Source organism: Sminthopsis crassicaudata, chromosome 3 (assembly GCF_048593235.1).
Source record: "Sminthopsis crassicaudata isolate SCR6 chromosome 3, ASM4859323v1, whole genome shotgun sequence".
In the NCBI taxonomy this organism is placed as follows: domain Eukaryota; kingdom Metazoa; phylum Chordata; class Mammalia; order Dasyuromorphia; family Dasyuridae; genus Sminthopsis; species Sminthopsis crassicaudata.
The window spans coordinates 267,320,304-267,348,046 of NC_133619.1; the positions used below are offsets into that span (position 1 = coordinate 267,320,304).

The 27,743-nt window shown below is 34.1% G+C and overlaps 1 protein-coding gene across 3 annotated transcripts in view; it reads right to left on the minus strand.

The window, feature by feature from the left end:
• LOC141561305 (interleukin-10 receptor subunit beta-like) overlaps positions 1–27,743 on the minus strand; it is a 98,141-nt gene that overhangs the window by 34,835 nt on the left and 35,563 nt on the right. The window contains exons 1-2 of one of the 3 annotated variants that reach the window (XM_074300739.1): positions 11,376–11,666; positions 5,399–5,522 (exon numbers count right to left, since the gene is read on the minus strand). In XM_074300739.1, the coding sequence (XP_074156840.1) occupies positions 5,399–5,522; positions 11,376–11,424 (173 nt within the window). In that variant the 5' untranslated portion in view covers positions 11,425–11,666. Of the gene's footprint in view, positions 1–5,398; positions 5,523–11,375; positions 11,667–23,816; positions 24,872–27,523; positions 27,658–27,743 lie in introns of those variants that run through there. The other 2 variants (XM_074300738.1, XM_074300740.1) reach the window with 2 other exon arrangements.

Consider the following 27,743-nt stretch of genomic DNA (forward strand, 5'->3'; position numbering starts at 1 on the left):
ATATTTGCTCATAAAATGATTCTGATATGGCGCTTTCTCAATTTTTGAAAATAATTTGTGAAGTATGGTTCCAATTGTTCTTTAAATGTTTGATAGAATTCTCCTGGAAACTGATCAGGACCAGGATTTTTTTTTGTTTTTCTTTGTTAGTTCCCTTACAGTTAGATATATTTCCTTTTCTGAGACTGGGGTATTTAAAATCCCCTTTTAGTCTTCCCTTTTCTCCCATCCAAATGCTTTAAATCTCATCTGAAACTCCACTTCCTCCATACTCTTTTGATTGCTCAGATGCAAAGTTCTCTCTCCTAAGTCACATACTATAAGTAGCACACATTTGCTGTGTACCATGCATTGCCTTTCAGTTTGTTTTTGTAAAATTATGTTTCCTCAACAAAATTATAAAGCCCTTGAAAGGAACTGTTTCCTACAACTCTGGGGACATTATGCAAGTCTAGTGCACTGCCATCAAAAAGTTTATAAACTCAATAAAGATTCATGTATGATAGCCATTGCAAAAGGAACTCTTCTCATTAGTCTCCTCCTGGGGGTTCCCACTACATCTCCATCTGGAATTACTGCCATTGCCACCATGAAAAGAATGAGGAGAAAAGAAATGCATCCTCTTTAGGCAGATAAAGGTAGGAAAGAGGCATAGATTGGAAACAGGGATTCAAGTCTCTCAAGTTTAAGCTCAGAACACATTTTTTTCCCATAGAAATAATATTATGAATGTCAATTAGATTCAGCCATTTAATATTTTTATCATGTAATTCCATCAGTAATTATTTATGTTCTATTGCCCTGTCCTGATCCCTCATCCCCTATATAGTTATATAAACATATATTCATATATATATTTTTATACTTATTTTATTTTTTTTTTATATGTATACAGGCTGTGTCCCTGAGTAGAGCATATGCTCCTTGAGGTCAGGAACTTTGTCTTTATATATCCCATGCACCTTCTAGATAGCCTGGCATATACTAAGTACTTCACAAATGCCTATTGATTGACTAGAAGATTGAAAGTAATATTAGTTGTAATATATTACAAACGCTGGCATGTCTGATAACCACCTGGAAAGGCTTAGAATATCAATGTGATAATAATTTATCAGATGATGATCAACAACTTATAGTTAAACTCAGAACACTCACCATCAAAAGGCCTACATTAAAAAAAGTCCCAGTAATGCAAAAAGATTATGAATTGAAGTAGACAAAACATATATTAGAAGAAGGAATGTCCACATCAATGAAGTTATGGATTCTTGAAATATTGAAGCATAATAATAGCTTATATTTTTATTGTGTTTTAAGGTTTGTGAAGGATTTTACATAACCTCATTTAAGCCTTTCAACAGCCCTTCAGGTATGTACTACAAGTATCATTATCTCTGCTTTATAGATGAAAATACAATTTTCTGACTTGCTTGGACTGACACAATCAACAACGTGACTAAGGCAAGATTCCTCAGGTCTTCCGCTTCTGAGTTCGGTGATTTGTTCCCCATCCTCCTCTGCCTTCTACTAAATTGCTCCACCTGTCCTAGACTTTGAACTTGAGTCATTTATGGCTGGAATAAAGCCACTACTATAGAACAGCCTTTAGTTTTGTAAGAGAAACTTGCCAAAGAAGGAAAAGAATCAGATTCCCTTATGTAGCTCAAGTGACTAGTGATAGGTGGATTCAAAGGGCACAGAATTCAGACTAGCTTTACAAGTAATTGTTCTCTGAAGACATACTTCACCTTAGTAAGTTTCTGGTATTTTTTCCTGCTGATGTTTGCAGAATACAAATGCCTTTGCAAATCAGAAGCAATTTGCATTCATTTATAAATGTACAATGAGTCTAGACTTGACAGTAGGGAGGGATTTATGAGAAGTGTCTTTGAAATAAATCACAGTTTGACATGTTTAAAAGTACTTGGTGTAGAAACCCGATATAAATATTTTAGAAAACCACCTCTATTTTTATGATATGGTAAAGAACAATTACAAAATTCAAGGTCTATTTGGCAAAGAAAGGGAGGAAGAAAGAAAGAAAGAAAAATACACAATCTGCACTCAAAAGAAAAATAAAATATTTTCATAAAAACAAGACTACTCATGACTTCTCTGGTACATAAAGAAGTTATAGTGGAAAAAAAATGTCCTCTTGCAGTACAGATTAGCTTCTAGTCTACAATTTATATTCTGAGTGGTTAAATGACTTGCCCAAAATCACAAAAGTAGTATGTGTTAGAGATGGGATTTGAATCCAGATCTTTTGACTGACACCAGTTTTCTATTTACTTATTCTTATTGACTTTTGATTGCTTTGTAAGCACCCTATTAGTACTGACTCATCCTTGCACATTTTTAAGAGTTAAATTTTGGGTGTAGGGTTTAAAGTAAAACCACTGACCTCATTGATAGTTTTTTCTGCTATAAAACAGCTTTGTCTAACAAAGATGGTATGGTTTATTTTAGTTTTCCAGTGAACTGTGACTAATTTCATAAACATACAATAATAATAATTGTCTGTTGAATATTTGAAGGGAATAAATTTCCACATAGATATGATATATTCACATAATAGAAGCTATTAATATCACTATTTGCTCCTCCTTCTCCTCTTCCTCCTTTTTCTCCAGTGATATAAAAATGCCATTTCGATTTGATAAAATTCTTAGGATATCAACGAAATGCAAAGCACTTTACATTACCTCATTTGATCCTTACAACAATTCTATAAATATTGTAAGTATTATTTTTATTCTTGTTTTACAGATAAAGAAACAGAGTGTTTAATTGATTTCACTGATCCCAGAATTAACTAGTTGACTGACTCCAGGGACTGGAGAAGTCTTTGATAACCTCCTGGTAAGTCATGTTAAGCACAAAGATGTCAGGGAGGAGACTGACTGGATATGTTGAGCCTTAACAGGCACCCTGTAATCAAAGCTGAAAATCATTCATTGATAATAAAGTATATTATTATCCCAGTTGTCCTGTTTGCTACTGGACTTGTCCTGAAAATACTTTCAGTGAGTTTACAGAAAATGAGTTTACAAATCCTAATCGTTTTACTGAACTACACAAAGCAGTTCTTTTATCTTTTTGGAGGCAAGTAGAGTTAAGTGACTTTCTTTGGGTCACATAATTCAGAAGTATCTGAGGTTAAATTTGAATTCAGGTCTTCTTGACTTCAGGACTGGTGCTCTATCCACTTAGTCATCTGCTGCAAAAAGCAGTTATTTTAGACATTTTTTCGAAGGTCTACAGTAGGGCTTCTTAAATTTTTTCTACTTGTGACCCCTTTTCACCAGAGAAATTTTTAGGTAACCCTAGTTATGTAGGTATATAAATCAAACAGTTACTGATTAATTGATAAAGCAAGTTATTTTAAAAGGATTCGTTGGAATACATATAATTTTACCATTTATTAAAGATGAAAGGAAATTTGCATACTAATAAAATGGATGTACTTATTTATTTTTTACATAAAGAATTAAATCTTGGCATTTTCACATCCTGTCCCCCACTTCAGTTATATGACCCCACATGGAGCAGTAACCTACAGTTTAAGAACCTTTTGTTTATTACATGAACTGATGTTAAGTGAAGAGAGTAGAATCAAGAGAACATTGTATATAGCAACAACAAGATTATGTGATGATCAACTTTGATAGAATTGGATCTTTCCAACAATGAGATGATTCAAGACAATTTCAATAGATTTGTGATGGAGAGAGCCAACTGAAATCAGAAAGATCACTTTGGGAACTGAATGTAGATCACAACATAGTATTTTTACCTTTTTTGTTATTGTTTGCTTCCTTTTTTTCTTTCTCATTCTTTTTCCCTTTTTAATCTGATTTTTCTTGTAAAGCATGATAAATATTGAAATATGTATAGAAGAACTATACATGTTTATCACATATTGGATTACTTGCTGTGTAGGAGAAGGGAGTGGTGAGAAAGAAGGAAGAAAATTTTGAAACACAAGGTTTTGCAGAGTGAATGTTGAAAACTATCTTTGCATGTATTTTGAAAATAAAAATCTATTATTAAAAAAGAAAGAAACTTTGATCTATAGACAATTAAAAGTTAGTTTTTAACTAAATGCTAACTTTCCCACAATTTATCTTCTTGCTTAACCTAATCCCATTCTAATCAATGTGACAATAACTAATTAGTCTACACAGGCTGACATGCCTTATTCTGGACCATGGACTAGTCCTGTAGTTCAGGCTCAGGACTGGAACAGAATGGGAGGGATAATTTAACAGAGGGAAGCTTACACAGCAATAACATGGGAACAAAGATAGAGCATTTGTTCCACTGAATACAGCTTTTCTTGCTTCCACATTTGCCATGATGGCAAATCAGAAGAAACAAAGGAGCAAGCATTTATTAACCACACAAATCAGGCACTGTGCTAAGCACTTTATAAATCTTATTTCATTTGAGACTCACAATACTTCAGAGATAGGTACCATTATTATCCCCATTTTATGGGGATTTTATATTTTATAGTTGGGGAAAGTGAAACAGACAGCAGATAAATGACTTGTCTGTTAACTTATTAGGCAGTTGGAAGCTTGAAGAATGTCAGTGTCAGAACAGCAACTTGCCCCATGACCATTTCTGTATGAATAGCATCAAAAAAGATAAGAAGACAAGAAATAGTGATACAAGCAGCAATATAGTAGCAGCTAATGAACTGACCTTGAAGTAAGAAAGACCTCATGTCAGCTCTCACTCTGACACATACCTGGTCATTTAACTACCCCATGCTCCAGTCTAGGGATTGGCAAAAACTATGACCCTCAGACCAAATTCAACCCATGGGTCAGATTTTGTACATCCTTCAAGCTAAAAATGGTTTTAACATATTAAAATACAATAACACTATTTAAAATGTAAAAACTATTCTTAGCTCCTGTGGTACTGGAGAAAGCAATAAATCAGCCTGGGCCAGGTAGCCAGTCAGCCCTGAATTAAGGCTGTTCATTAAGACTCTGAATTGCAGAGAAAGTTCCAACCAGCATTGGTAGGACTTCTTTTGCCATGGAGTATCTTTTACTATTAAAATGACAGGTTTAGTTCATATTCCTAACAACAATAATAAAAAAAAAGGAATTCACCAGACAAAACACCACAAATACTTCTTAACCAACATAAGTAAAAAGGAGAAGGAGCAAGGCTTCCCCTTTGTTGTTGCTTGTCCTTCATTCTTAAAGAGAACCAATGACATCAGAGGGTGAATTAGATTTAATCGAGGCTGCCCTGTGCAAAATCTTCAGCTTCAATACTTTCCACTTTTGTATGGTCATAATGTATATTCCAAAACCTAATTGGTAGAGGTGAAATTTTACAAAAATCCAATAATACACTATTACATTAAACATACCTTGTAGACTGGGCTGTGTAGGTCACATTTTCCTTAGGAAAATCAGGTGGATCCCACTGTAGAATGTGTTTCAAATTAACTGAATTCATTCTTACATTTTTTGGCTCTGGCAGTATTCCTAGAACTAAAAAAAAAAATCAAAGGGAAAGAAATGAATGGAACTTTCCTTAAACAGGTACCAAAAGGAAAATACATTAATCCTGTGCCTCACCATCATAGGTTATTGTGTAACTTACGCTTTCACTTTTGCTCCATGTTTCTAAAATGTTGTGTTTAAAAACACAAATTCAAAAATGAATATATGTACATATGTGTATTATGAAAACATGTATGTATTAGTGTATATGTGTATATACGTATATTGTGTATCTATCTTTATATTTCTTTCGAGATAGATACACACAGTGTCCTGATTTATTGGATCAAGTTAATACTTTTTAGAAAGTAAAACTCTACATTGGTAGTAGCAAAAAAGTGGAAGAAAACAAGCAGATGCCCACTGATTCCAGAAGTTGTAGTGCTTGAATACAAACCCTAAAAAATGGAGATTTTTTTTTCCCCTGAGGCAATTGGGATTAAGTGACTTGCCCAGGGTCACACAGCTAGACTGGAATTGAACTTAGGTCTTTCTGACTTAAGGGTTGATGCTCTATCTACTGCACCACCTCGCTGCCCCAAAGCTATCAATTTTTAAAAGCAAATAAATGTTGACAAGAGACTGGTATTTTTGCATGTTTTACTTATCCTGGCTGTCATGAATATTCTAACTCTGCTGTTTAAATTTTTTTATAATTTTCAAATTGCCATTCAGTCACACTTACAATTTTTTTTTTTTTTTTCAAGATCAGCATGCAGGAATTTGACAGGAGTAATATCTACTACTTACCAGGTTGAGAAAAATGTCAATAGGCCCCATTTTACAGCTAGAATTTTACACTACATAGTCAAATAAAACTGGAAAAGCCCTGTGACTTTGGCTAGTTTTTCCTTAAAAAGTCAATTTTTGATTTAAAAAAATTAAGGTTCTAAACATTTATATAACTTCTCAGTTATTTAAAGCATCAAAGGCAAGACTAAGTGACATTCTTCAAGCTTCCAACTGCCTAATAAGTTAACAGACAAGTCATTTACCTGCTGTCTGTTTCACTTTCCCCAACTATAAAATATAAAATCCCCATAAAATGGGGATAATAATGGTACCTATCTCTGAAGTATTGTGAGTCTCAAATGAAATAAGATTTATAAAGTGCTTAGCACAGTGCCTGATTTGTGTGGTTAATAAATGCTTGCTCCTTTGTTTCTTCTGATATGCCATCATGGCAAATGTGGAAGCAAGAAAAGCTGTATTCAGTGGAACAAATGCTCTATCTTTGTTGAATATACTTCCCATGTTATTGCTGTGTAAGCTTCCCTCTGTTAAATTATCCCTCCCATTCTGTTCCAGTCCTGAGCCTGAACTACAGGTCCACATGGTCCAGAATAAGGCATGTCAGCCTGTGTAGACTAATTAGTTATTGTCAAATTGATTAGAATGGGATTAGGTTAAGTAAGAAGATAAATTGTGGGAAAGTTAGCATTTAGTTAAAAACTAACTTTTAATTGTCCACTATTAACAAGTTGGACTTTTAGAGTTAGCAATAAGCATTTATTAAACGTCTACTATGTGCAAGACAATATGCTAAGTGCTAGGGATAGAAAGAGGGGCAATCAAATCAAGAAACTCAGTTATTACAGATTGTAGTGCATTCCTGTCATGACAGTGGAGATGCTATTACTTAGAAAAAAAAGAAGCTCCCTGACAGGTCATATAAATGCCATGCTAGTGGCAAAGTGAAGTCCAAAAAATGATCTGTGTAGATCTCTGTCTTCATCTCATAACCATTGTAATTATAACTGTAAGTTATGGTGTTTTCAGGTGGGGAAGCAGAATCTTTAGGCAGGGAAATGGAATTCTCAAATAAAGCAGAGTACAAGGGATTCCTGAACTTTCTACCTGATACCCTTTTGTTTCGTGGATTGTCACACTCAAAAATTCATCACTGAGTGCTCAGCCTTCTGTGATGACTAATTTTCTGAAACCAGACACAGTATCTGTCTCCACTGTTTCCTACTCAAAGTCCTTCTATTATGATAGAAATGATGAAAGCTTGTATTCTGTTGGCACAGCTTTTAAGAACCCAAGGCACAGATGAATAACTGGAATCACTTTTTATGGAAGGCAGCTTGATTTAGTGGAATGAGAGTTAAATTTGGAGTCTGGAGAGAATTGAGTTCAAATTTAATCCCCCATGTTTGCTAGCTGTGTGACTCTGGGCAAATCATTTAAGTGCTCTGGTCCTCAGTTGTGTCTGCAAAATGGAAAATAATATCCATTGTGTGAGATAATAACTTGCCTCACAGGGGCCTTGGAATTAGTAAACCTAGTATCAAGTCTTATATCTGGCATACACTTACCAGGAAGTTATCTAACCCCTCAGCATGCCCAGGCAATTTAGGCTAAGATTATAAATTGCCACTTTCCCAAGTGCATTGGTAAAAGGAATCACTGTTTCTGCAAGTCTCCATGCTGATGAAAATATGACAACAACAACAAAAAGTCTCTAAAAATCTCTAAGCCCCAAATTATTGAATATATGTAGAAATGTTTTACAAACCTTAAAGTGTTAGATATACATACATATGGATTTACTCATATGTATATGAAATTGTGAAGAGTTGCATAAAATTGTATCCAAATGTATTTGTATTAGCTTTCTTCAAATTTCAGCTTGCTAATTTTTTTTCATGTAATAAAAGCAATGACACATGAGTTATCCAAAAAAAACTATGAAATATCTTTCTGTAAATCTTTCATAGCATGGCATATATATACTAGGCACTTAATAAATGCTTATAGACTAAACTGATAAAAAACATACTAGAAAAAGGAAGCAGAATAAATAATGCTGCACTGGAAACCCTAAATAGTATCAATTTGTGAAGCAATTTTTGATCATAGGATCAAAAAGAATTTTAGAGATTGAGCATCTAATCCAGGGCTTTTAAAACTTTTTTTCCACTTATAACCCTCTTCACCCAAGAAATGTTTATACAATTTCAGGTAGATAGGTATGTAAGGTAGGTATACAAATAAAATATTTACTGATAATAAGTCATTATTTTGCAACCCTCACATTCAGTTACATGACGCCACATGGAATCATGACCAGCAGTTTAAGAAGCTTTGATCTAATCAAACCCTTCATCTTACAGTTGAGAAACTAATGTTAGATAGATGAATTGACATTCCTGTGGTAACTGGTATTAAGCAGTTAGTAGGCTAAATATACTTTTTTCGTCACATAAGCCTTTAAGTTCTCCCATAACAACTAGTGCAGTGGGTAGTGCAGTAAAAATATATTAAATGGCTTACAGATAAACTGTGTATATGTTTTATAAATATATGCACATATATAAATATACTCATATATTTAATATATTATAAATATGTATCATATAAATATATTTATTTACATTATTATATCATATTTATAAGAGATAAATATATACAAAAATAAATTCCAAGGAATAGTTACTATATGTATGTGTATTTATAGAATATAGAAATATATTTATATTTTAGTATATAAATATTTAATATATCATCCATATGACACATGATATATATATATATAAATCATAAGCCACATCAATATAACAGGTATGTATATATTTTATATATACATATACAGAGATGCATGCACATTACACATGGATACATACATACATACATGTGATGTCTGAGCCTTGGGATTAATTTTTGTCCTGGAAGACTACAGAGATAATGTTGATTTAGTCATGAAGATGATAGAGAAGAATCTGGTGGTTATGTGAGTCAAGAATGTGATGAACTACCACCTTCATAATTCACCCCACCCCGAGTCAGAACATGAATTTGGATCTTGGACAACCCTGAATAATTGTTTCTTAAAGGATGAAATTGTTGAAGAAAAGATAAGATATTATAGTGAAAGAGTCATGAACTTGGAGCCAGTGACTTGAGCTAGAATCCTGGTTCCATTTAAAATAATTGGATTACTAGCTGGTTAGTGCTTGACTTATGTATCATGGATCGGTAATGCCCCCAAATATTAGTAACCAAAGAAAGAGATACACCATGATATATCAGCTATGGGCTACTTTCAAAAGATAATTATAAATTTAAAATCCTAAGTTTCCCAAATTAGTTTTATTTCATTCTTATTTACATGTTTGGGATCTAATAAGTTCATAAGTGGCCCAAATCATTTTCAGTCTTTATACATTTCCTGATTTAAATAGAGAAACATACAATTTCTAGTACAGTGCATTGTACATCAAGATGATGATTTGATGGCTGATGTTATTTGAATGTAATGAAGTTTTATTGTTCTTTAAGAAATGATGAGCAGACTGACTTCAGAAAAGCTTAGACTTACATGAATTAATGCTTAGTGAAGTGAGTAGAACCAGGAGAACATTATATACAATAATAACAAGACTGATCATCAACTATAATGTACTTAGCTCTTTTCGGCAATATGGTGATCCCAAATAATTCTAATAGTCTTGAGATGGAAAAAAGAACTATGAAGACTGAATACAGATTGACACATATTATTTTCACATTTTCTTGTTAATTTTTTTATTCTCATGGTTTTCCCTTTTTGTTGTGATTTTTCTTTCACAATATGATTAATATGAAAATATGTTTAAAATGATTGTACCTGTATAAGCTATTTCAGATGCTTGCTGTCATGGGAAGGGGAGAAGTAAAGGAGGGAGGAACAAAAATTTGGAACTCAAAATTTTACAGAAAAAAATTTTACATGAAAACTATCAGTACATGTAATTGAAAAAATAAAATACTACTGAGAGGGAGGAGGGGAAAGATGATGATTTGAAAATAATTGACTTAACAAGCAAAGGAAAAAGGATCCAGAAAAAGCTGTGCTGATTTAGGACAAATATGTTTCCTAGAATTGAGAAACTGGGCGGATATACAAGAACCTCACTGAATTTGATTCTGTCAGCTCAAGGAATGAATGTCAGTTTTGATACAGTATCCAAATTAATTTTCCCTCACTTTCCAAAATAGTCCATATATAGTCCAAAATAGTTCCAAAATAGCATTAGTTCATTAAACCAATGTTATGTACTGTTACACTTAATAGTCCTTGTTTTTGTTTCTATAAGTAGAGTTAACATTCCAAATGAGCTTTTCTATTGTATCTCCACACCATCCAGTAGAGTTGACAGCTGTGAAGTATTAATTAAAAATTGTCCAATGAACTATTTGAATATATGGTTAGCCTTAGGATTGTGAAATCTACTTCCAGGAAACCAGATTATAAAACATTTATGAAATATTTCATTTATATCAGAGATTTCAAATCGAAGCCAAACATACTAGGCTCAGATTCCAGTCTTACACAAAACTGGAATAAGAAAGTGGCCAAATTTGAGGAGGTCCAGGGAAATACTGGCAGGAAGTTCAGCCAATTCTGCCACTTACGAGGCTCAACACCTAAGGAAGGAATAAGGGCATCCGTGTGGTCAGTGTAGTGTTCTTGGATCTTCAGGAAGAGGGACGGCTTCTAGCCTGGGTGATAAAAGCTAATAAGGTTGCAAGACTCTGGGTGTAGGTGTGTATGTACGTGCGCGCGAGCGTGTTGTGTTGTGTGCAGGTAGATGCAGGGAGTGGAGGTGTGACGATGACTATTTGTATGTGTGCGACTCTGCGCGCAGCCATAGGGTCCCATATATATAATTTAGTGCAGGGAAGACAGAAGTAGAAAAATGTCAAAAATGGGCGAGCGGGAGGAAGGTGTCTGTTTTTCTCTGACAGGCTTAAAGTAGGAAGCATGGGGGAGGGGAGAAAGGAGACAGATTCCACTTTAGATCCCAGTCCCCTAGAAGTCTTCCAGCCCAGCAATCCTTTCAGTGTCCCTCAACTCACCTGAGATTACGAGGCAGCTGAACAGACAGAGCTGGAAACTGCTTTCCATGTCTGGGAGGACCGCAATCTCGCCTCCCGTCTTCTTTTAAGTAAATTTCTTTAGAGACGCAGTTTTTAGATAAAGAAAGGAAAACCAAAACCCCTCGAGGATGTGGGGAAGGGGATGCCAGGCGGTGCCTTTAGTATTCATCTGGCTCTTAAACCTGGCTTGGGCAGAGCCAGCTCGGGGTCCCGCCTTCTCCTCTCCACCCCTCCGGCCTAGAACTTGAACGTCACACCTCTCGTCCCAGCACAGCGGGGTAAGTTACAGGAAACCAGCCTGCTGGGTTGGGCGGGGAAAGGCCCTGGGGTCCGGGCTGCCCACACAACTGGTGATTGCCCAACTCTGGCTTCAGAGAGGAGAAAGCTGAGGTTTTGACAGATCTTATCCCACCAGCCCTTTTCTGCCACCATCGGGACCCCAATCCAAGTGTCCCTTTCTTTCCTCCTAATTGTACACTCTGGAATGGAAGTCACCAAGCTCTTAGAAAACATATGTCCATATTCTCAGTTTGCTATTCTAGAGACTTTGGGGAATTTCCCCTTGGGTGAGATCCAGAACCCTTTTTTTTTTGGTTGAGCTGTTATCTTGATCCCTATGAGAGAGCTCTTCCAAACTGTGTTTTCTGATATACGTTCTTCTACATAAACCATCTCTGATTTCTGTTTTGCTATGATTTGGATAAAGGGGCTTCTTTACTATTGACTTTGTATGTTCATTGTAGAATTGGTATTAGATGGAAAAAGGGACAAGCTTGGGATATAGAGCTTGGGGGGGCTCCTCTTCCTCACAGAAATTAAAAAGCAATCAACAGTTAGGTGGAACACAAACATATCCCCTAGTCTAATTATACTTTAGGGAACAAATAGATAAATTTCCAATACTGTATCCCTTCTCCCTGAGTAGAGTAGAGTGGCCTCTGGTTTCTTCTGGAAAGAATGAAAGTCACCCTTGCAGAAGAGTGGTAGAAAAAGAGGCTAGAGATGTTGATTCTGTCTCCCTTCACGCCATAGACAAGGACCACCATCCTCCCCACACCAGTTCCTCTCTATTTGCTGGCTTCCACACTACATTCCTTACACATTTTAAAGACTTAGAAATGAAAATGAACATTTAATCCCTGCAGGTTAGACTAATTTGTCTTCTTTAAAAATATGGAGACATTTCTTAGACTTGGTTGGCTCAGAGGACAAAGACAAAGATTTAACACCTAAATACAAAGTTATTAAGAAGAACTAAAGGGACCCTTAGGGGGTTGGTGAGTGAATCAAGAGGGGAGTTTTGCTTAGCAGAATCACCTCAAGGGTCTCTATGACTTTCTCTTTTTCTCTCTCTCTCTTCTCCCTCTCCCCTCCCCCCACCTCTCTCTGTCTGTCTCTCTGTCAGGTGCCCTTGTGAGTGCGATTGCACACACATACACCCCTCCATCTGAACTTGTTAGGTTGAACTACTGTTAGATTTGTCACTCTGACAGAACCAGCTTCTAATCTGAGGATAGCTGGACCTGAACAGAGCAGACATTCGTTGGTTACTGCCCTAGAACACATGGCCTACCCTCTACAAGATGCTAGCTGCAATCGTGACATCACAGTATAATGATATATTATGTTGGGGGTAAAGTGGCTGGAATTTCCCCAGTAGAACATACACATTGCTACTGTTGCTCCAGAGGCCTTTGGTTGGTGCAGAAGGGGGAAAGTTGGAAGCCTTGAATAATAGGAGGAGCAGGGAAGCAGAGCACTTGGGGATAATGGATGAAGAGTAGTTATACTTGTGTTAGAGATAGGACCTACCACTGATTATTCCAGGGAGAAGGGTGTTTTGATTAATCTTTTTACCCATAGATTGAACTATCACATACCAATTGAGGATGTGCCACAGTGCCTTTGGAATTGTTCAGTATCTCCTCAGAGTGCTTCCTTCTTTGGAGATCATTGTGGTAGATAATATCATTCATTTCTTCTTCTCAGTGGCTTATTTGTCAATTGGAGAATGGCTCTTTATATATATGTGTGTGTGTGTGTGTATGAATACATATATATATATATATATATATATATGTACTTGGCTTAGTTCTCTATATATTTATGAAATGAGGCCTTTTCAGAGAAACTTACTGTAAGTCCTTTTGATACTACATCATTGTCTATGGTACATTTTTGCAAAATTTCATTTCCCTGATTATTCTAATTGGATCTATTTTTACTTTTGCTTTGACTGAGATCATGATTGTGACTCCTGCCTTTTTAACTTAGGTGAAGCATAATATGTTTTGCTTGAGCTCTTCATTTATTTATTTATTTTCTGAGGCTGGGGTTAAGTGACTTGCCCAGGGTCACAGCTAGGAAGTGTTAAGTGTCTGAGACCAGATTTGAACTCGGGTCCTCCTGAATTCAGGGCTGGTGCTCTATCCACTGTGCCACCTAGCTGTCCCCCTGAACTCTTTATTTTAACTCTGTGTCTTTCTGTTTAAAGTGTGTCTCATTACAACAAATTCTTAGAATCCTGTTTTCCAGTTTATTCTGCTATATAATTTCACTTTATGGGTAAACTCATCCCATTCACATTCACAGTGATGATTACTAGTTGTATTTCCTTATATCCTAGTTTCTTCTATTTATCCTTCTCTCTTTTTATCTTGTCCCTTCTCAAAAGTCTATTTTGCTTCTGACCACTGCCTCTTTTAGTCAGTACTCCCTTTTTTGTCAGTCTCTACCTCCATGTCTCTTATTCCTTTCCCTTCTAATTTCTCTAATTGGTAAGACAGATTTCTATACCTCATTGAGTATGTATGTATGTGTGTATTCTTTTCTCTTTTAACCAGTTCCGATAAGTGAGGTTCAAATGTTGCCTATCACCCTCTCTTTTCCCCATCCATTATAAAAACTCTTCCTTGCAAACCTCTATGTGAGAAAATTTCTCCTATTTTTCCTCCCCCTTTCCCTCTTCTTCCCATGCATACCTTCTGACTATTTCCCAGCATAACTGACTCATACTCACACCCTTTTAAAAAATAGATTCCGTTTATCTTCTGCAATAATCATAAAGTTCTTAGGAGTTATAGGTGTTGTTGTCCCATGTAAGAATACCTTTTATGCTTCTCTTGAGTCTTGTATTTTCATGTTAAAATTTCTATTCAGTTCTGGTCTTTTCCTCAGAAATGCTTGAAAAATCCTTGATTTTATTAAATATCTATTTTTCTTCTTGAAGGATTATGCTTAGTTTTGCTGGGTAAGTGATTCCTAATTGTAATCGTAGCTCCTTTCTTTGCCTTCTAGAATATCATATTTCAAGTCCTATGCTCCTGTAATGTAGAAGCAGTTAATCTTGTGTAATTCAACTATGATTCTGTGGTATCTGAATTGTGTCTTTCTGGCTGACCTGAGAGCTCTGGAATTTGTCTATAATATTACTGGGAGTTTTCATTTTGGGATCTCTTTCAGGAAGTGATCTGTAGATTCTTTCAATCTCTATTTTACTTTCTGGATCTAAGACAGTTGGACAGTTTTCCTGAATAATTTCTTGAAATGTAGTGTCCAGGATCTTTTGTGTTGTTGTTGTTCATGTCATTCAGGTAGTATGAAATCCTTAAAATGTCTTATCTCTATTTTCCAGGTTAGTTGTTTTTCTGATGTGGTATTTCATATTTCCTCTACCCTTTTTTTCATTCTTTTGATAGTTTTTTTTGTTTTGTTTTGTTTCTTTATGTCTCATGGAGTCATTAGCTTCCACTTGCCCAATTCTCATTTTTAAGAAATTCTATTTTCAGTTAGTTATAATACCTCTTTTCCTATTTGGCCAAACTCTGTAGAAACTTTGAAGAAAACTTCAGTGAATTTATGTATGTCCCCTTCATTAGGCTAATTATCTTTGTTAAGGGGATAGTTTCTTTGCATTTTTTGGTGCTTTTTTTTTTTTTTAAACCAAGCTGTTAGTTCTCTTTTCATAATTTGTATCACTTTCATTTCTTCCCCCAAAATTTCCTTGACCATTGTTATCTCTTTTTTATAACTCTTCCAGAAATTTTTGTTGGGCTTGTGTTCATTTAGCACTTTTCTTTGAGGCTTTGATTATAGCTGATTTCACATTATTGTCTTCTGTTGAGGTTATGTCTTGCCATTGCTTTTTAAAAAATCAAATCCCTTTTTGTTGTTTGCTCTTTTTTTCCTGGTATTTCTTGACTTTGAACTTTATGTTAAAACTGAGTTCTGCTCAACTGGGGATGCTGTTTTCAAAGCTAGTTCTGATATTTTTTCTTTGCTTCCAGGGTTTTATGATGTAGGGAAATGTGTGATCCCTGATCCCCTTCTCAATGCACTGGTCTTTACCTAGGAAGTGTAGTGTGTGTGTGTGTGTGTGTGTGTGTGTGTGTGTGTGTGTGTGTGACATGATCAGACTTGCATTTTGCCAAAGATAAATTTAATAGCTTAGTAGGTAATGGACTGATGTGGGGAAAAACTTGAGGGAGGGTGACCAACTAAAAGGCTACTTCAGTAATCTAGGCATGAAGTGATGAGAGCTTTCATTTGGTTTGTGGTGGTTTTGTAGGAGAGAAGAGAGGAATATAGAATAATGCTATATTTGCTACCAAGATTGAGCCAATATGACTTGGCAACTGATTAGATATGAGGAGATAGTTAGGAGTTGAGAATGCCCTCCAGATTTTGAGCCTAAGGGACTAGGGTGGGTGGTGGTGCTTTTAACAGTAATACATTAGCAAAAGGGTAAGGCTGCAGAGAAAAGATGAATTAAGTTTTTAGACTTATTGAATTTAAGAAGTTTATAAGGCATCCCATTTGAAATATCTAATAAAGTGTTGGAGATATGAGACTGGAAAGAGAGGTCAGGACTGGACAAATACATCTGAGAATCATCTAGGTAGGGATGATAATTGAGTCTGGTAATTGATAGGATGAAACAATATAGAGGGAGAAAGGAAGAGGGCCCAGACGATGTCCTATTGGACACCCACAATTAGCAGGCAAAACCTGGATGAAGATCCAGCAAAAAAAGATTGAGAAGGAGGTATAAGACAGGTTGAAGAACCAGGAGAGGCCAATGTCATGAAAACATATGAAGAATAGAGAATAAGGAGAAGGTGATCAGCAATATCAAAAGCTGCAGAGAAGACAAGGATGAAAACTGAGAAACTGTTATTAGATTTTGTAGATTTTTAAACTTATCCTTGAAAGGAAGAATAAATATAGAAATTATAAGTATAGGAGATGGATATATCAGGGGAGAAGATCATGGGGAAGACTTGGGCATATTTTTAAGCGGTAGGGAAATAGCTAATAGATGTGGAAAGATGAAAGATTATTGGGATAGGATGAAAGAGGGAGGCAATCTGCTGGAGAAGACAGAATCAAATAAGATTACTTTTACATTGAATTTTTATCCTATATTCAATGTAAAGCTGTTGGATATCTTTAAGTAGGGAGAATAACGTGATTAGAACTGTGTTTAAGGAACATTAATTTTTATAGCTGTGATGAACTGAAGAATAGAGAATAGAAAGAGGGAGAAAAATTAGGAGGCAACTGCAGTAGTTTAGGTTAGAGGTGATAATGTTCTATACTAAGGTAGAGGTTACATGAGTGTTGAGAAAGTGATTTATGGAAGAGAATTTGATAAGAACTGGTAAATGCTTAAAAATGAAAGCAGAAGGAAGCATCAGACAACACAGTGAGTGGCTGGAAGGGAGGTAGGAAATAAGGAATTTGGAGGAGGACTAGCTTTAGGAGGAAAATAGTGCAAATTTTAGTTGCATTGAAATAATACAATTTAACTTATGTGTGAATTACCTCCTATGTTCACACAATTGTAAAAAAGCAGTGTGAAGTTGCATCAAAATATACTGTGTATTTCTAATCAAATTTCAATCATTTTATAAATTTAAAAAAAGAAAATAAAAGTGATAATACATGGATTACTAAGACAGATTATGGAATCTCTTTGGAAATCTTTCACAATATGATAGACATGTATCTTAGAAACAGGGAGATGGATTAGATAGAGATATTTTAATGCCTACTTTAAAATTTTAAAAATAGTATTCCCATCCCCAATTGCATGTCAGGACAATATTTACAAGATTTTGAGCAATTTATTCTTTCTCCCCTTTTCCAAAACTGGTAGACAATTTGATATTGGTTATACATATGCTATCATATAAAACATTTCCATATTAGTCATAGCTGTGAAAGAAGAAACAAATCAAAAGGAAAAATAAACATGAAAAAATAAAGTCAGTGAAAAAAGTATGCTTTGATCTGCATTCAGAGTCTTTAAGTTTTTTATCTGGGTGTGGATAGCATTTTCCATCAAGAGTCTTTTATATATGTCTTAGATCAATGTGCTGCTGAGAAGAGCTAATCATCACACATTGTTGCAGATCTTGTGTACAAGTTTCCTCAGTTCTGTTCATTTTGCTTTTCATCAGTTTGTACAAATCTTTTAAGCTTTTCCTGAAATCTTCCTGTTCATTATTTCTTATTGCACAATAATATTCCACTGCGTTCATATTATACAGCTTTTTCCAGACATTTCCCAGCTGATGAACATCCCCTCAGTTCCAATATTTCCAATATTTTTTGGACTTGTAAGTCCTTTCCTTTTTTCAGTAATTTCTTTGAAATGCCACCTACTAGTGGTATTGCTGGATCAAAAGGTATGCAGAATTTAATTACCTTATGGCCATAGTTCCTGAATTATTCTCCAGAATGGTTGGGTCACTTCACAACTCCACCAACAATGTATTAGTGTCACAATTTCCCAATCCTCTTCAGTATTTATCATTTTCCTTTTTTTGTTTTATTAGTCAATCTGATAATTGTTTTAATTTTTATTTCTCTAATCAAAAGTAATTTAGAGTACTTCATATGCCTAGAGAGAGTTTTGATTTCTTCATTTGAAAATTGTCTGATCATATCATTTTACCATTTATCAGCTGGGGAATAGCTTGTATTCTTACACATTTGACTCAATTCTCTATATATTTGAAAAATGAGGCCTTTATCACAAACTTTTGCTATAAAGATTGCTTCCTAGGTTTCTGCTTTCCTTCTAATCTTGGTTGCATTGGTTTTGTTCATACAAAAACTTATTTTCCTATGATCAAAATTATCTATTTTACGTTTCATGTTTTCTCTCTCTTGTTTGTCATGAATTCTTTCCTTTTCCCATAGATCTGACAGGTAAACTATTTCTTGCTGTTCTAATTTGCTTTATGTCTAAATCATGCACCCATTTTAATGTTATTTTGGTATATAGTGTGAGATGTTGGTCTAATACCTAGTTTGGGTCCTATTGTTTTCTAATTTTCCCAGGAGATTTTGTCAGATTGTGAGCTCTTATCCCCAAATCTGGAGTCTTTGGGTTTATCAAACACCAGGTTACTATGTTCATTGATTACTGTCTTGTATACCTAAACTACTGATCCAGTGTTTCATTAATTTACCACTCTATTTCTTGGCTAGTATTAGATAGTTTTGATGATTACTGCTTCATAACATAGTCTGAGAGCTGACCTTCCATTGTATTTTTAAAAATTTCTCTGATCTTCTTGTCTTTGTTTATCCATTTGGTTTTTGTTATTTTTTTCTAGCTCTGTCAAAATTTTTTTTTTATATTTTGATTAGTATGGTACAGAGTAAATAAATTAGTTTAGATTGAATTGTCATTCATCTACCCATGAGCAATTGATATTTTTTCCAATTTTTAATATTTGCCATTATTTGTGTAAAGAGTGTTTTTAAAATTTAATTTATTTTTTTATTATTATAGCTTTTTATTTACAAGATATATGCATGGGTAATTTTACAGCACTGACAATTGTCAAGCCTTTTGTTCCAATTTTTCCCCTCCTTCCCCTCAGCCCCCTCCCCCAGATGGCAGGTTGACCAATACATGTTACATATGTCAAAGTATAAATTAAATAAAATATATGTATACATGTCCATACAATTATTTTGCTGTACAAAAAGAATCAGACTTTGAAATAGTGTACAATTAGCCTGTGAAGGAAATAAAAAATGCAGGCAGACAAAAATAAGGGTATTGGAAATTCTATGTAGTGGTTCATAGTCATCTCCTTTCACTGGGCATAACTGGTTCAGTTCATTACTGCTCTATTGGAACGGGTTTGGTTCATCTCATTGTTAAAGATGGCTACATCCATCCGAAGTGATCATTATACAGTACTGTTGTTGAAGTGTATAATGATCTTCTGGTTCTGCTTATTTCAGTTAGCATCAGTTCATGTAAGTCTCTCCGGGCCTCTTTGTATTCATCCTGTTGGTCATTTCTTACAGAACAATAACATTCCATAATATTCATATACCACAATTTATTCAGCCATTCTCCAATTGATGGGCATCCACTCAGTTTCCAGTTTCTGGCCACTACAAAGAGGGCTGCCACAAACATTCTTGCACATACAGGCCCCTTTCCCTTGTAAAGAGTGTTTTGTAATTATGTTCACATAATATCTGTATTTTTCTTGGCAGATAGACTCCCAAGCATTTTAAAAAATTATTTACAGTTATTTCAAATGGAATTTCTATAAGAGATATTTTTTCTACTATGTAATTAAATATTAAATATTTGTTATTTACTTATTTGCCTTGACAATTAAAAAAAAATCAATACTTGAACTGAACTGGATTCAAGAGTGTGCTACTAAATGTTTTGACAATCAGGTCTTGGGCGGGGCGTAGGGAGTTGGAAGAGTGTATGAATGATACATCTTTAAATTTTGCCTTCATTAGTAATATTTTCTTCATTGCTTTTAGACAGTTAAACAACACATCAATCCCTGATTTGTAGCATTTGTTGATTTATGAGGGAAAATAATCATCTTGAAAATTTAACAATCATCTCTCCTGAGCTTCTATGAGTTAACTCCAGCATATTTGCAGGGATCTTAGGTTTTTCTTTTTGATGAACATGAGAAGGAAACCCTAGAAACTTATAGATTCAGATAATTTTAGAAGTGGAAGAAAATTTGGAAATCATTCATCCTGCCTCCTAATTTTAAAGAAATGGAAAAAAAGGTTGAGAGGTTAAGTGATTTGCTCAAGGTCAAATGACTAATAAGTGATAGAATCTGGTATAGAGTAGGTATTTTGACTTCTAGTACTTATTCCACCATGCTATATCTGCCTTTAAATAGAACCACTGGAGATGAGAGAAGAAATAGATGTATTATATGTCTTAATTTACAATGAGCTATAAGAAAAGTAGCATTGAATTTGAACTTAGAAGTGCTAGAGTTGAATCATAAGTTACATAAATTCAGTGAAGATACAGGTAGGGCATGGCCATCTGTCTCAGTACAAAAGGGAAAAATCATGAGAGAAAAAAAACAGAAGAAAAAGAAAAGAAAAGTGAACATAGCACATGTTGATTTATATTCATTCTCCATAGTTCTCTCTCTGAATGCAGATGGCATTTTCTATACAAAGTTTATTGAGATTACCTTGGATCACTGAACTGCTGAGAAGAACCAAGTCTTTCATACTTGATCATTGCACATTTTTCCTGTTATTGTATACATTGTATTCCTAGTTCTACTTGTTTCACTCAGTATCACTTCATGTAAATCTTTGCAGACCTTTCTAAAATCAGCTTGTTCATTATTTTTTATTAAAACAATAATATTCCATTGCTTTCATACAGCATAATTTATTCAGCCATTCCCCAATGGATGGGCATCTACTCACTTTTCAATTCTTTGCCACCACAAAAAGAACCATTACATACAAGAAGTCTGAATTCTTATGGTATTAAACTCTGTTTTAAATCATATAATATGATACATATGTTTTCTGCATTTCTATTTCTAATTTTTTTCTATATCATCTGCTGACCTTCCCATGTTGTCTGTGGCTTCCACAAAACTCCTCCAAATTTTTCATTTAATTTCTCATGCTACATTGAAATAATGATGTGGAAAGTCATAATGGGAAAGGGATAAGTGTGTATCTTGGAACTAAAACTTTATCAGATGATGACTTCATTTCTAAAATATATAGGGAATTGACTCAAATTTATAAGAATTCAAGCCAATCTCCAATGGATAAATGGTCAAAGGATGTGAACAATTTTCAAATAAAAAACTGAAACCATTTCTAGTCATATGGAAAAGGTACTCTAAATTCCTGAATCATTACTGATTAGAGAAATGCAAATTAAGATGACTCTGAGGTATCATTACACACCTCTCAGATTGGCTAAGATGACAGGACAAAACAATTACAAATGTTGGAGGGGATATGGGAAAACTACAACACTAATACATTGTTGGTGGAGCTGTGAACTGATACAACCATTCTGGAGAGCAATGTGGAACTGTGCTCAAAAAGTTATCAAACTGTGTATACCTTTTGATCCAGCAGTGTCTCTACTAGGCTTATATCCCAAAGAGATCCTAAAGGAAGGAAAGGGACCTGTATGTGCAAAAATGTTTGTGGCAGCCCTTTTTATGGTGGCAAGAAACTGGAAACTGAGTGGATGTCCATTAGTTGGAGAATGGCTGAATAAGTTATGGTATATGAATATTATGGAATATTAATTTTTTAAAAAGAAATGATCATCAGGATAATTTCAGAAATGCCTGGAGAGATTTACATGAACTGATGCTAAGTAAAGTGAGTAGAACCAGGAGATAATTGTATATAACAACAGCCATGTTATATGATAATTCTGACTCTTCAACAATGAGATAATTCAGGGCAACTCCAATGGTTTTTGATAAAGAGAGCCATCTGCACCCAGAGAGACAATTGTAGGGACTGAGTATGAATCACAACATTGTATTTTCATTCTTTTTGTTGTTTGCTTGCATTGTTTTCTTTTTCATTTTTTTCCTTTTTGATCTGATTTTTCTTATGTAGCATGATAATTGTGGAAATATGTATGGAAGAATTGCACATGTTTAACCTATATTGGATTACTTGCCATCTAGGGGAAAGAGAGTCGGGGGGAGGGAGAGAAAAAAATTTGGAACATACAAGTTTAGCAAGGGTGAATGTTGAAAATTTTCTATGCATATGTTTTGAAAATGAAAAAGCTTTAATAATGAAAAAAGTTTTTCAGAGAAGCTTGCTGCAAAGATTTCCATCCTAGTCATCTACATTCTTTCTCATTTTAACTATCAATTTTGTTTGTATAATTTTTTTTTTTTTTTGCTAAGGCAACTGGGGTTAAGTGACTTGCCAGAGTCTGACAGCTAGGAAGTGTTAAGTGTCTGAGGTCACATTTGAACTCAGGTCCTCCTGACTTCAGGGTTGGTGCTCTATTTATTGCACCAACTAGCTATTCCTTGTACAAAGTTTTAAAGAAAATTTGTATAAATGAAATTGTTCTATTTACTTTTTGTTCATGAATTGTTTTACTATTCACAGGTCTGAAAATTAATTTCTTCTTTACTCTTCTAACTTATTTATGCTGTCACTCTTTGATATATGAAATGAAATTGTTCTATATCTAATTCTTGCCACTCTGCCTTACACTATTTCCAGAAGTTTTTGTCAGACACCGAGTTCTTATTCTGGAAGCTGCCGTCTTTGGGTTTATCAAACAGCCCCTGTTGGCCTCATTACCCAGGAGGAAGTATGGAGAAAGAGACTTTAACAGCTTTATCTTCTCTCTCATTGCAGAAATATGAGGAAGTACTAGGGCAAAGCATTGAATAAATTGCCAGAAAAGAATCTTGAATTAAATATTTTTATACCATTTTTCTCATATAAGAATGTTTCAATCTAGGGAGAAGAGGTGGGAAATTACTGCAATATACATAAAAGACATTAACAAAATAAATTTAAAAGAAAAACAAAAAATCCTCCATGATGCTTTATAGCCAGTTGCATTATTTTCTTTACTTACCTAATTCTTTGTTTTATACTTATATAAAGAAGTTATGCTTCTTCCCCTGAATTAACTGGCCTAAGGCATTCATTTGAACCACTTAATTAACAGTCTTTCACCTTATTAATAAACTGATATAGCTTATCTCAATTTTCTTTTATTAAATTCTGCTGAGATTAAACCCAAGTCCTTTGATTTCAAATTCTGTTGTTCTTATGCTAAACCTAACTGAAAGCCACTGAACAATTAATGACTTGCCACTCTTCCTGATTATATGCATCCATGTTTTCATGATATTCTTTGATTTCACCTAGGTTTGCCAGTTACAATTTATTAGTTGTATCTGTTTCTTTAATAGACCAGCCATTTAGGTCTTAACTTTTTATCTTATCCCTTCCCTCCCCTCTCTTAGGTCTGAATTTTTCTGCTTCCTAAAAACATCTAACTTTTGGCTCAGGAAACTCTCATATATACAAGTGAACCATGAAGGATGATCTTCATTCTGAGCAATACCACTGGACACATTTCGAGTCTAGTAAAAGTAGTTTAATATAGAGCATTTTCATGTTAAGGTATTTACATAATATACATAAAATGCTACACATATGTATAACAATGTTATATATGTTATACAGTGTTACACATAAATTTGCTTCACATCACCCCTATACATATAGGTTATATATTTGATTTTTACAATGAGGGTTGTACACATTGTCTGATCTCCTTCATTTTCCCTTGAGTCTTTGGGATCACATATAACTAGTGACAGAGAAGAGAGACACAGAAAGACACAGATACACACACACACACATACAAAACCACACACACACACACACATACACACATACAATAAGATATCATCTTATATTCATGATTGTCTATGAGTTTAACTTATTAGGAGTTATCTTCTTATATAATCATTCCCTAAGTCCATTTCTGACTCTGAAGTAACACTTTCATCAGAGGAAGTATTTTCAGACCAGAGATCTTTAGATGGGACATGGAAAAGCTGTGTTTTTACACATGTAGCATGAGTTATCTGTTTTAATTCAGTTTCATCTGAATTTACTAGATTGATTTTCTCTTCTTGCATAGGCAATAGTATTTCAGCAGCATCTTCTTCAGATGTTGTATCATTTTCAGTGTCTCCCACAAATACAGTACTTAAATTCACATTAAAATTAAAACAGTCTTCTGACCTAGAAGAAAAGTTACTATCTTCAGAAAGATTGTTCCAGATATGGCATATTCTATTTTCATCTGGGCCAGATTTTATTTGATATGATGTGGTACTATCTGTGTCAGCCGGAGGAGGATCAAACTCTGGACTTTCAGCTTCATCTGGGTCGGCATCATTGGAATTATATTCTTTCCAAGTGAATTTGGAGTTCTGACTTAGAGATCTAGGGCTAAAGCCATTCATGGTATAGTTACTTTCTATTTTCTGAGTTGATTCACTCTCACTGTCACTTTTGTCATCACTCTTATTAAACATTTTTTTCTTCTTTGTCTTTTCAATGACGTCTGCCCTCACAACCTTCTCATAAGGCAATTGAAGTGGACCAGATATGTCAGGTGGGAAATCCTTTAAGAGAATAGAAGGGGATGAGGAAGAGAGATTAATGCTCAAGTTTTGCTTTTGATAGTTCACCAACAACCATAATTGCAGTTTCAAAATTAAGAACAGTAAACTCCTCAGAATATTAGATTGCAAAATAAGTACAGAGTGTGTAAAGTATCTGAGGGTTAACTTCCCAACATATATTTAATACCTGAATATACAAATGTAAAATGTTCTTTAAAGCAATACAGAACAACCTAAACAGTTGGAGGGATAGTCAGTACTTATGGGGTATTGTGACAATATATTCAAATGCTACTATAAAAACTAATTTACAGATGCTTTATTTATTTATAGATTTATGAGGCTACACTAGTGATGTCAAAGTCAAATAGGAACATGGATTCCTGCTGTAGCATAGTAACTTAGAAAACCAAAATTAACATTATTAATGTTGCATTGTATTTTAAAAATTTTGTTTCATTTTAATTTGGTTCGGGGTGACAAGTTTGATGCCTCTCTGCTATACAAATCAAACTACCAAGAAGCTACTTTGCAGATTCAGATAAAATAGTATCAAGATTCATTTGGAGGAACAAAAAAATACAGAATTGTGAGGGACATAAAAATTTTAAAGGCAGAATGAAGGGGGAATAGTATTTCCAGACATTATATTATAAACTGTATTATAAAGCAATAATCATCAAAAGCATTGAGGACTAGCTAAAATTTTTAAAAAGTAGATCAAAGAAGAAGCCTAGCTAGGAAAGGATCAGGAATAAACTAACTCAGCATTTGATAAACTTATTTAAAAAAAACGTAGGAAAGAATTACATATGATAACAGAATAAAAAAGACAGGTTTCACATGACCCTCACATGTAGCAGATATAAATGATTCTGATCACATTTATTGTTAAGTCACCTGACATGTGACTTTTGATATATTAAAATGATATATCTTAAGCTATATAGTGTTCTAGTAGTATACTGGATAATTTATTTCTTGTTAATAAATCTGAAATCTCTTATTAATTAACTCAAGTTCCCACTCTAATTTATTCAGTATATTCATTATTTAGTTAGAGAAACTTTTTAAATTAGTGATTATAGTTGTTTAAATTTCTGAATATGTTGTCATTTATTAACAAATTAGGGCAATTAAAGTAGACACCATATATTGTCATTGACCATCATCATCACAAGAGTCACTTCACATGTTCAAAAATTTCTGTAGTTGACTTTACTAGAAATTTGGCCTAAAATATGATTACAGTTTAAAACATTATCTTCACATTTCTCTTCAGGATCAGTACTTTTTTTTTTTCCTTGAATAAATACCAAAAAAAGGTCTTTCCTCACATATACCATTATCTCCTTACTGACTCTTCATAAAGTTCTGCTCTTAAATTAGCACTGAAAACAGTTCTGATAAGAAACAAGTCCATTCTCACCTTCTCTCTGTGTTATATAAATTCTTCATAGATCCTCATGAATTACAGATAAACACACACTTTCTCACTGACTCAATAAAGACACACATAGTACAAGTTCTTCATAGATCCTCAAAGATTTTTAAACACATTGTTTCACTGATTCAATAGGGAGAGGTACTTCAGTCATTCTCTCAGTTGACTTTTCATAGATCCTCATGCATCACAGATAAATGCACTTATCTTTTCTTTGACTGCATAGGAAAAGGCATTTCATATCAATCTATTCCTTTTTGTAAAATTTAATTTTTGCTTATGCCATTTATTAACTGTCACTTCAAGTTATTTTATTATTTTCTCTCAAATGACCTATCTGAGATTCTAAAACTACAGTAGTAATACCTAGAGACTATGTGATACAAATAATCAGATAAAGAAGCATATTGGGAAAACTGGGAAGATTTTTGTGGCGATTATTCAGCTGAAATTAAGGCTGGTCCCAAGATCTCCAGAAAACTAACCAGAAAGTTACATAAGACTGAAATGACAGAACAACATGGGCAAAGCATTCTGGTAAATTCTGAGGATACAAATAGGAAAGTAAGACAATCTCTGTTCTCAAGGAATATCACTATGCTGTAGTAGCAATGAATATAATAAATACAGAGAAGCATGGGGAAATTTATATGAACTGAAAAAGTAAAGTATAACAATGAAAGCAATATATACAACGACTATAAAATAAGTAGAAGAACAATCCCTATCAAACAAATGAAACTGAATACTGTGTAATTATAATGTAATTATAATGATTCATCTTAGCTTCATGTAAAATATTTGAAGCACTTTTTTTAGAGGGTATACATTGCATATGATATTGGAGTTTTTCAATATCTTGGTTACTTTAGTTTAATTATTCTTTCTCATTTTCCGTTTTTGTGAATAAGTGATAGCACTCTGAGGGAAGTTGAAGAGGAATTTTTTGGGGAAATTTTAAGTCACATTAAAAAATAATTTTTTATTTAAAAAAATAGTAGGAGAAACATTGGAAACTTAATTTCACTGAGGAAACAAGACACATATCCAAGAAATTGTTAAGGAACAATTCAAAGGAGCATCTGCCTTGGAAACCTTTCTTCATTGTGAACACTTTACAAGCAATCTTATAGTTCACTGTGGGCAGAATGAAAAGATAATCAAACCTTCTATGAATAAGAACAAAGAAATGAGATAAAAGTACATACCAATGCTTTGGGGAAATGTTTTTTTTTCTTGCATATATATTCTGTTTTTTTCAGGAATATCACAAAAATTATTATTGGGAAGACGATAAAACATGTAGCAGATATTAACGGTATTGCAATGATTTCTTCTGAATCTGCAAATGAAAGTATAAATGAAATTATTTAAAATCAAATTCAATATGTGTTCAAGAAGAACATAAAAACCTTTATTTTTTAAAAC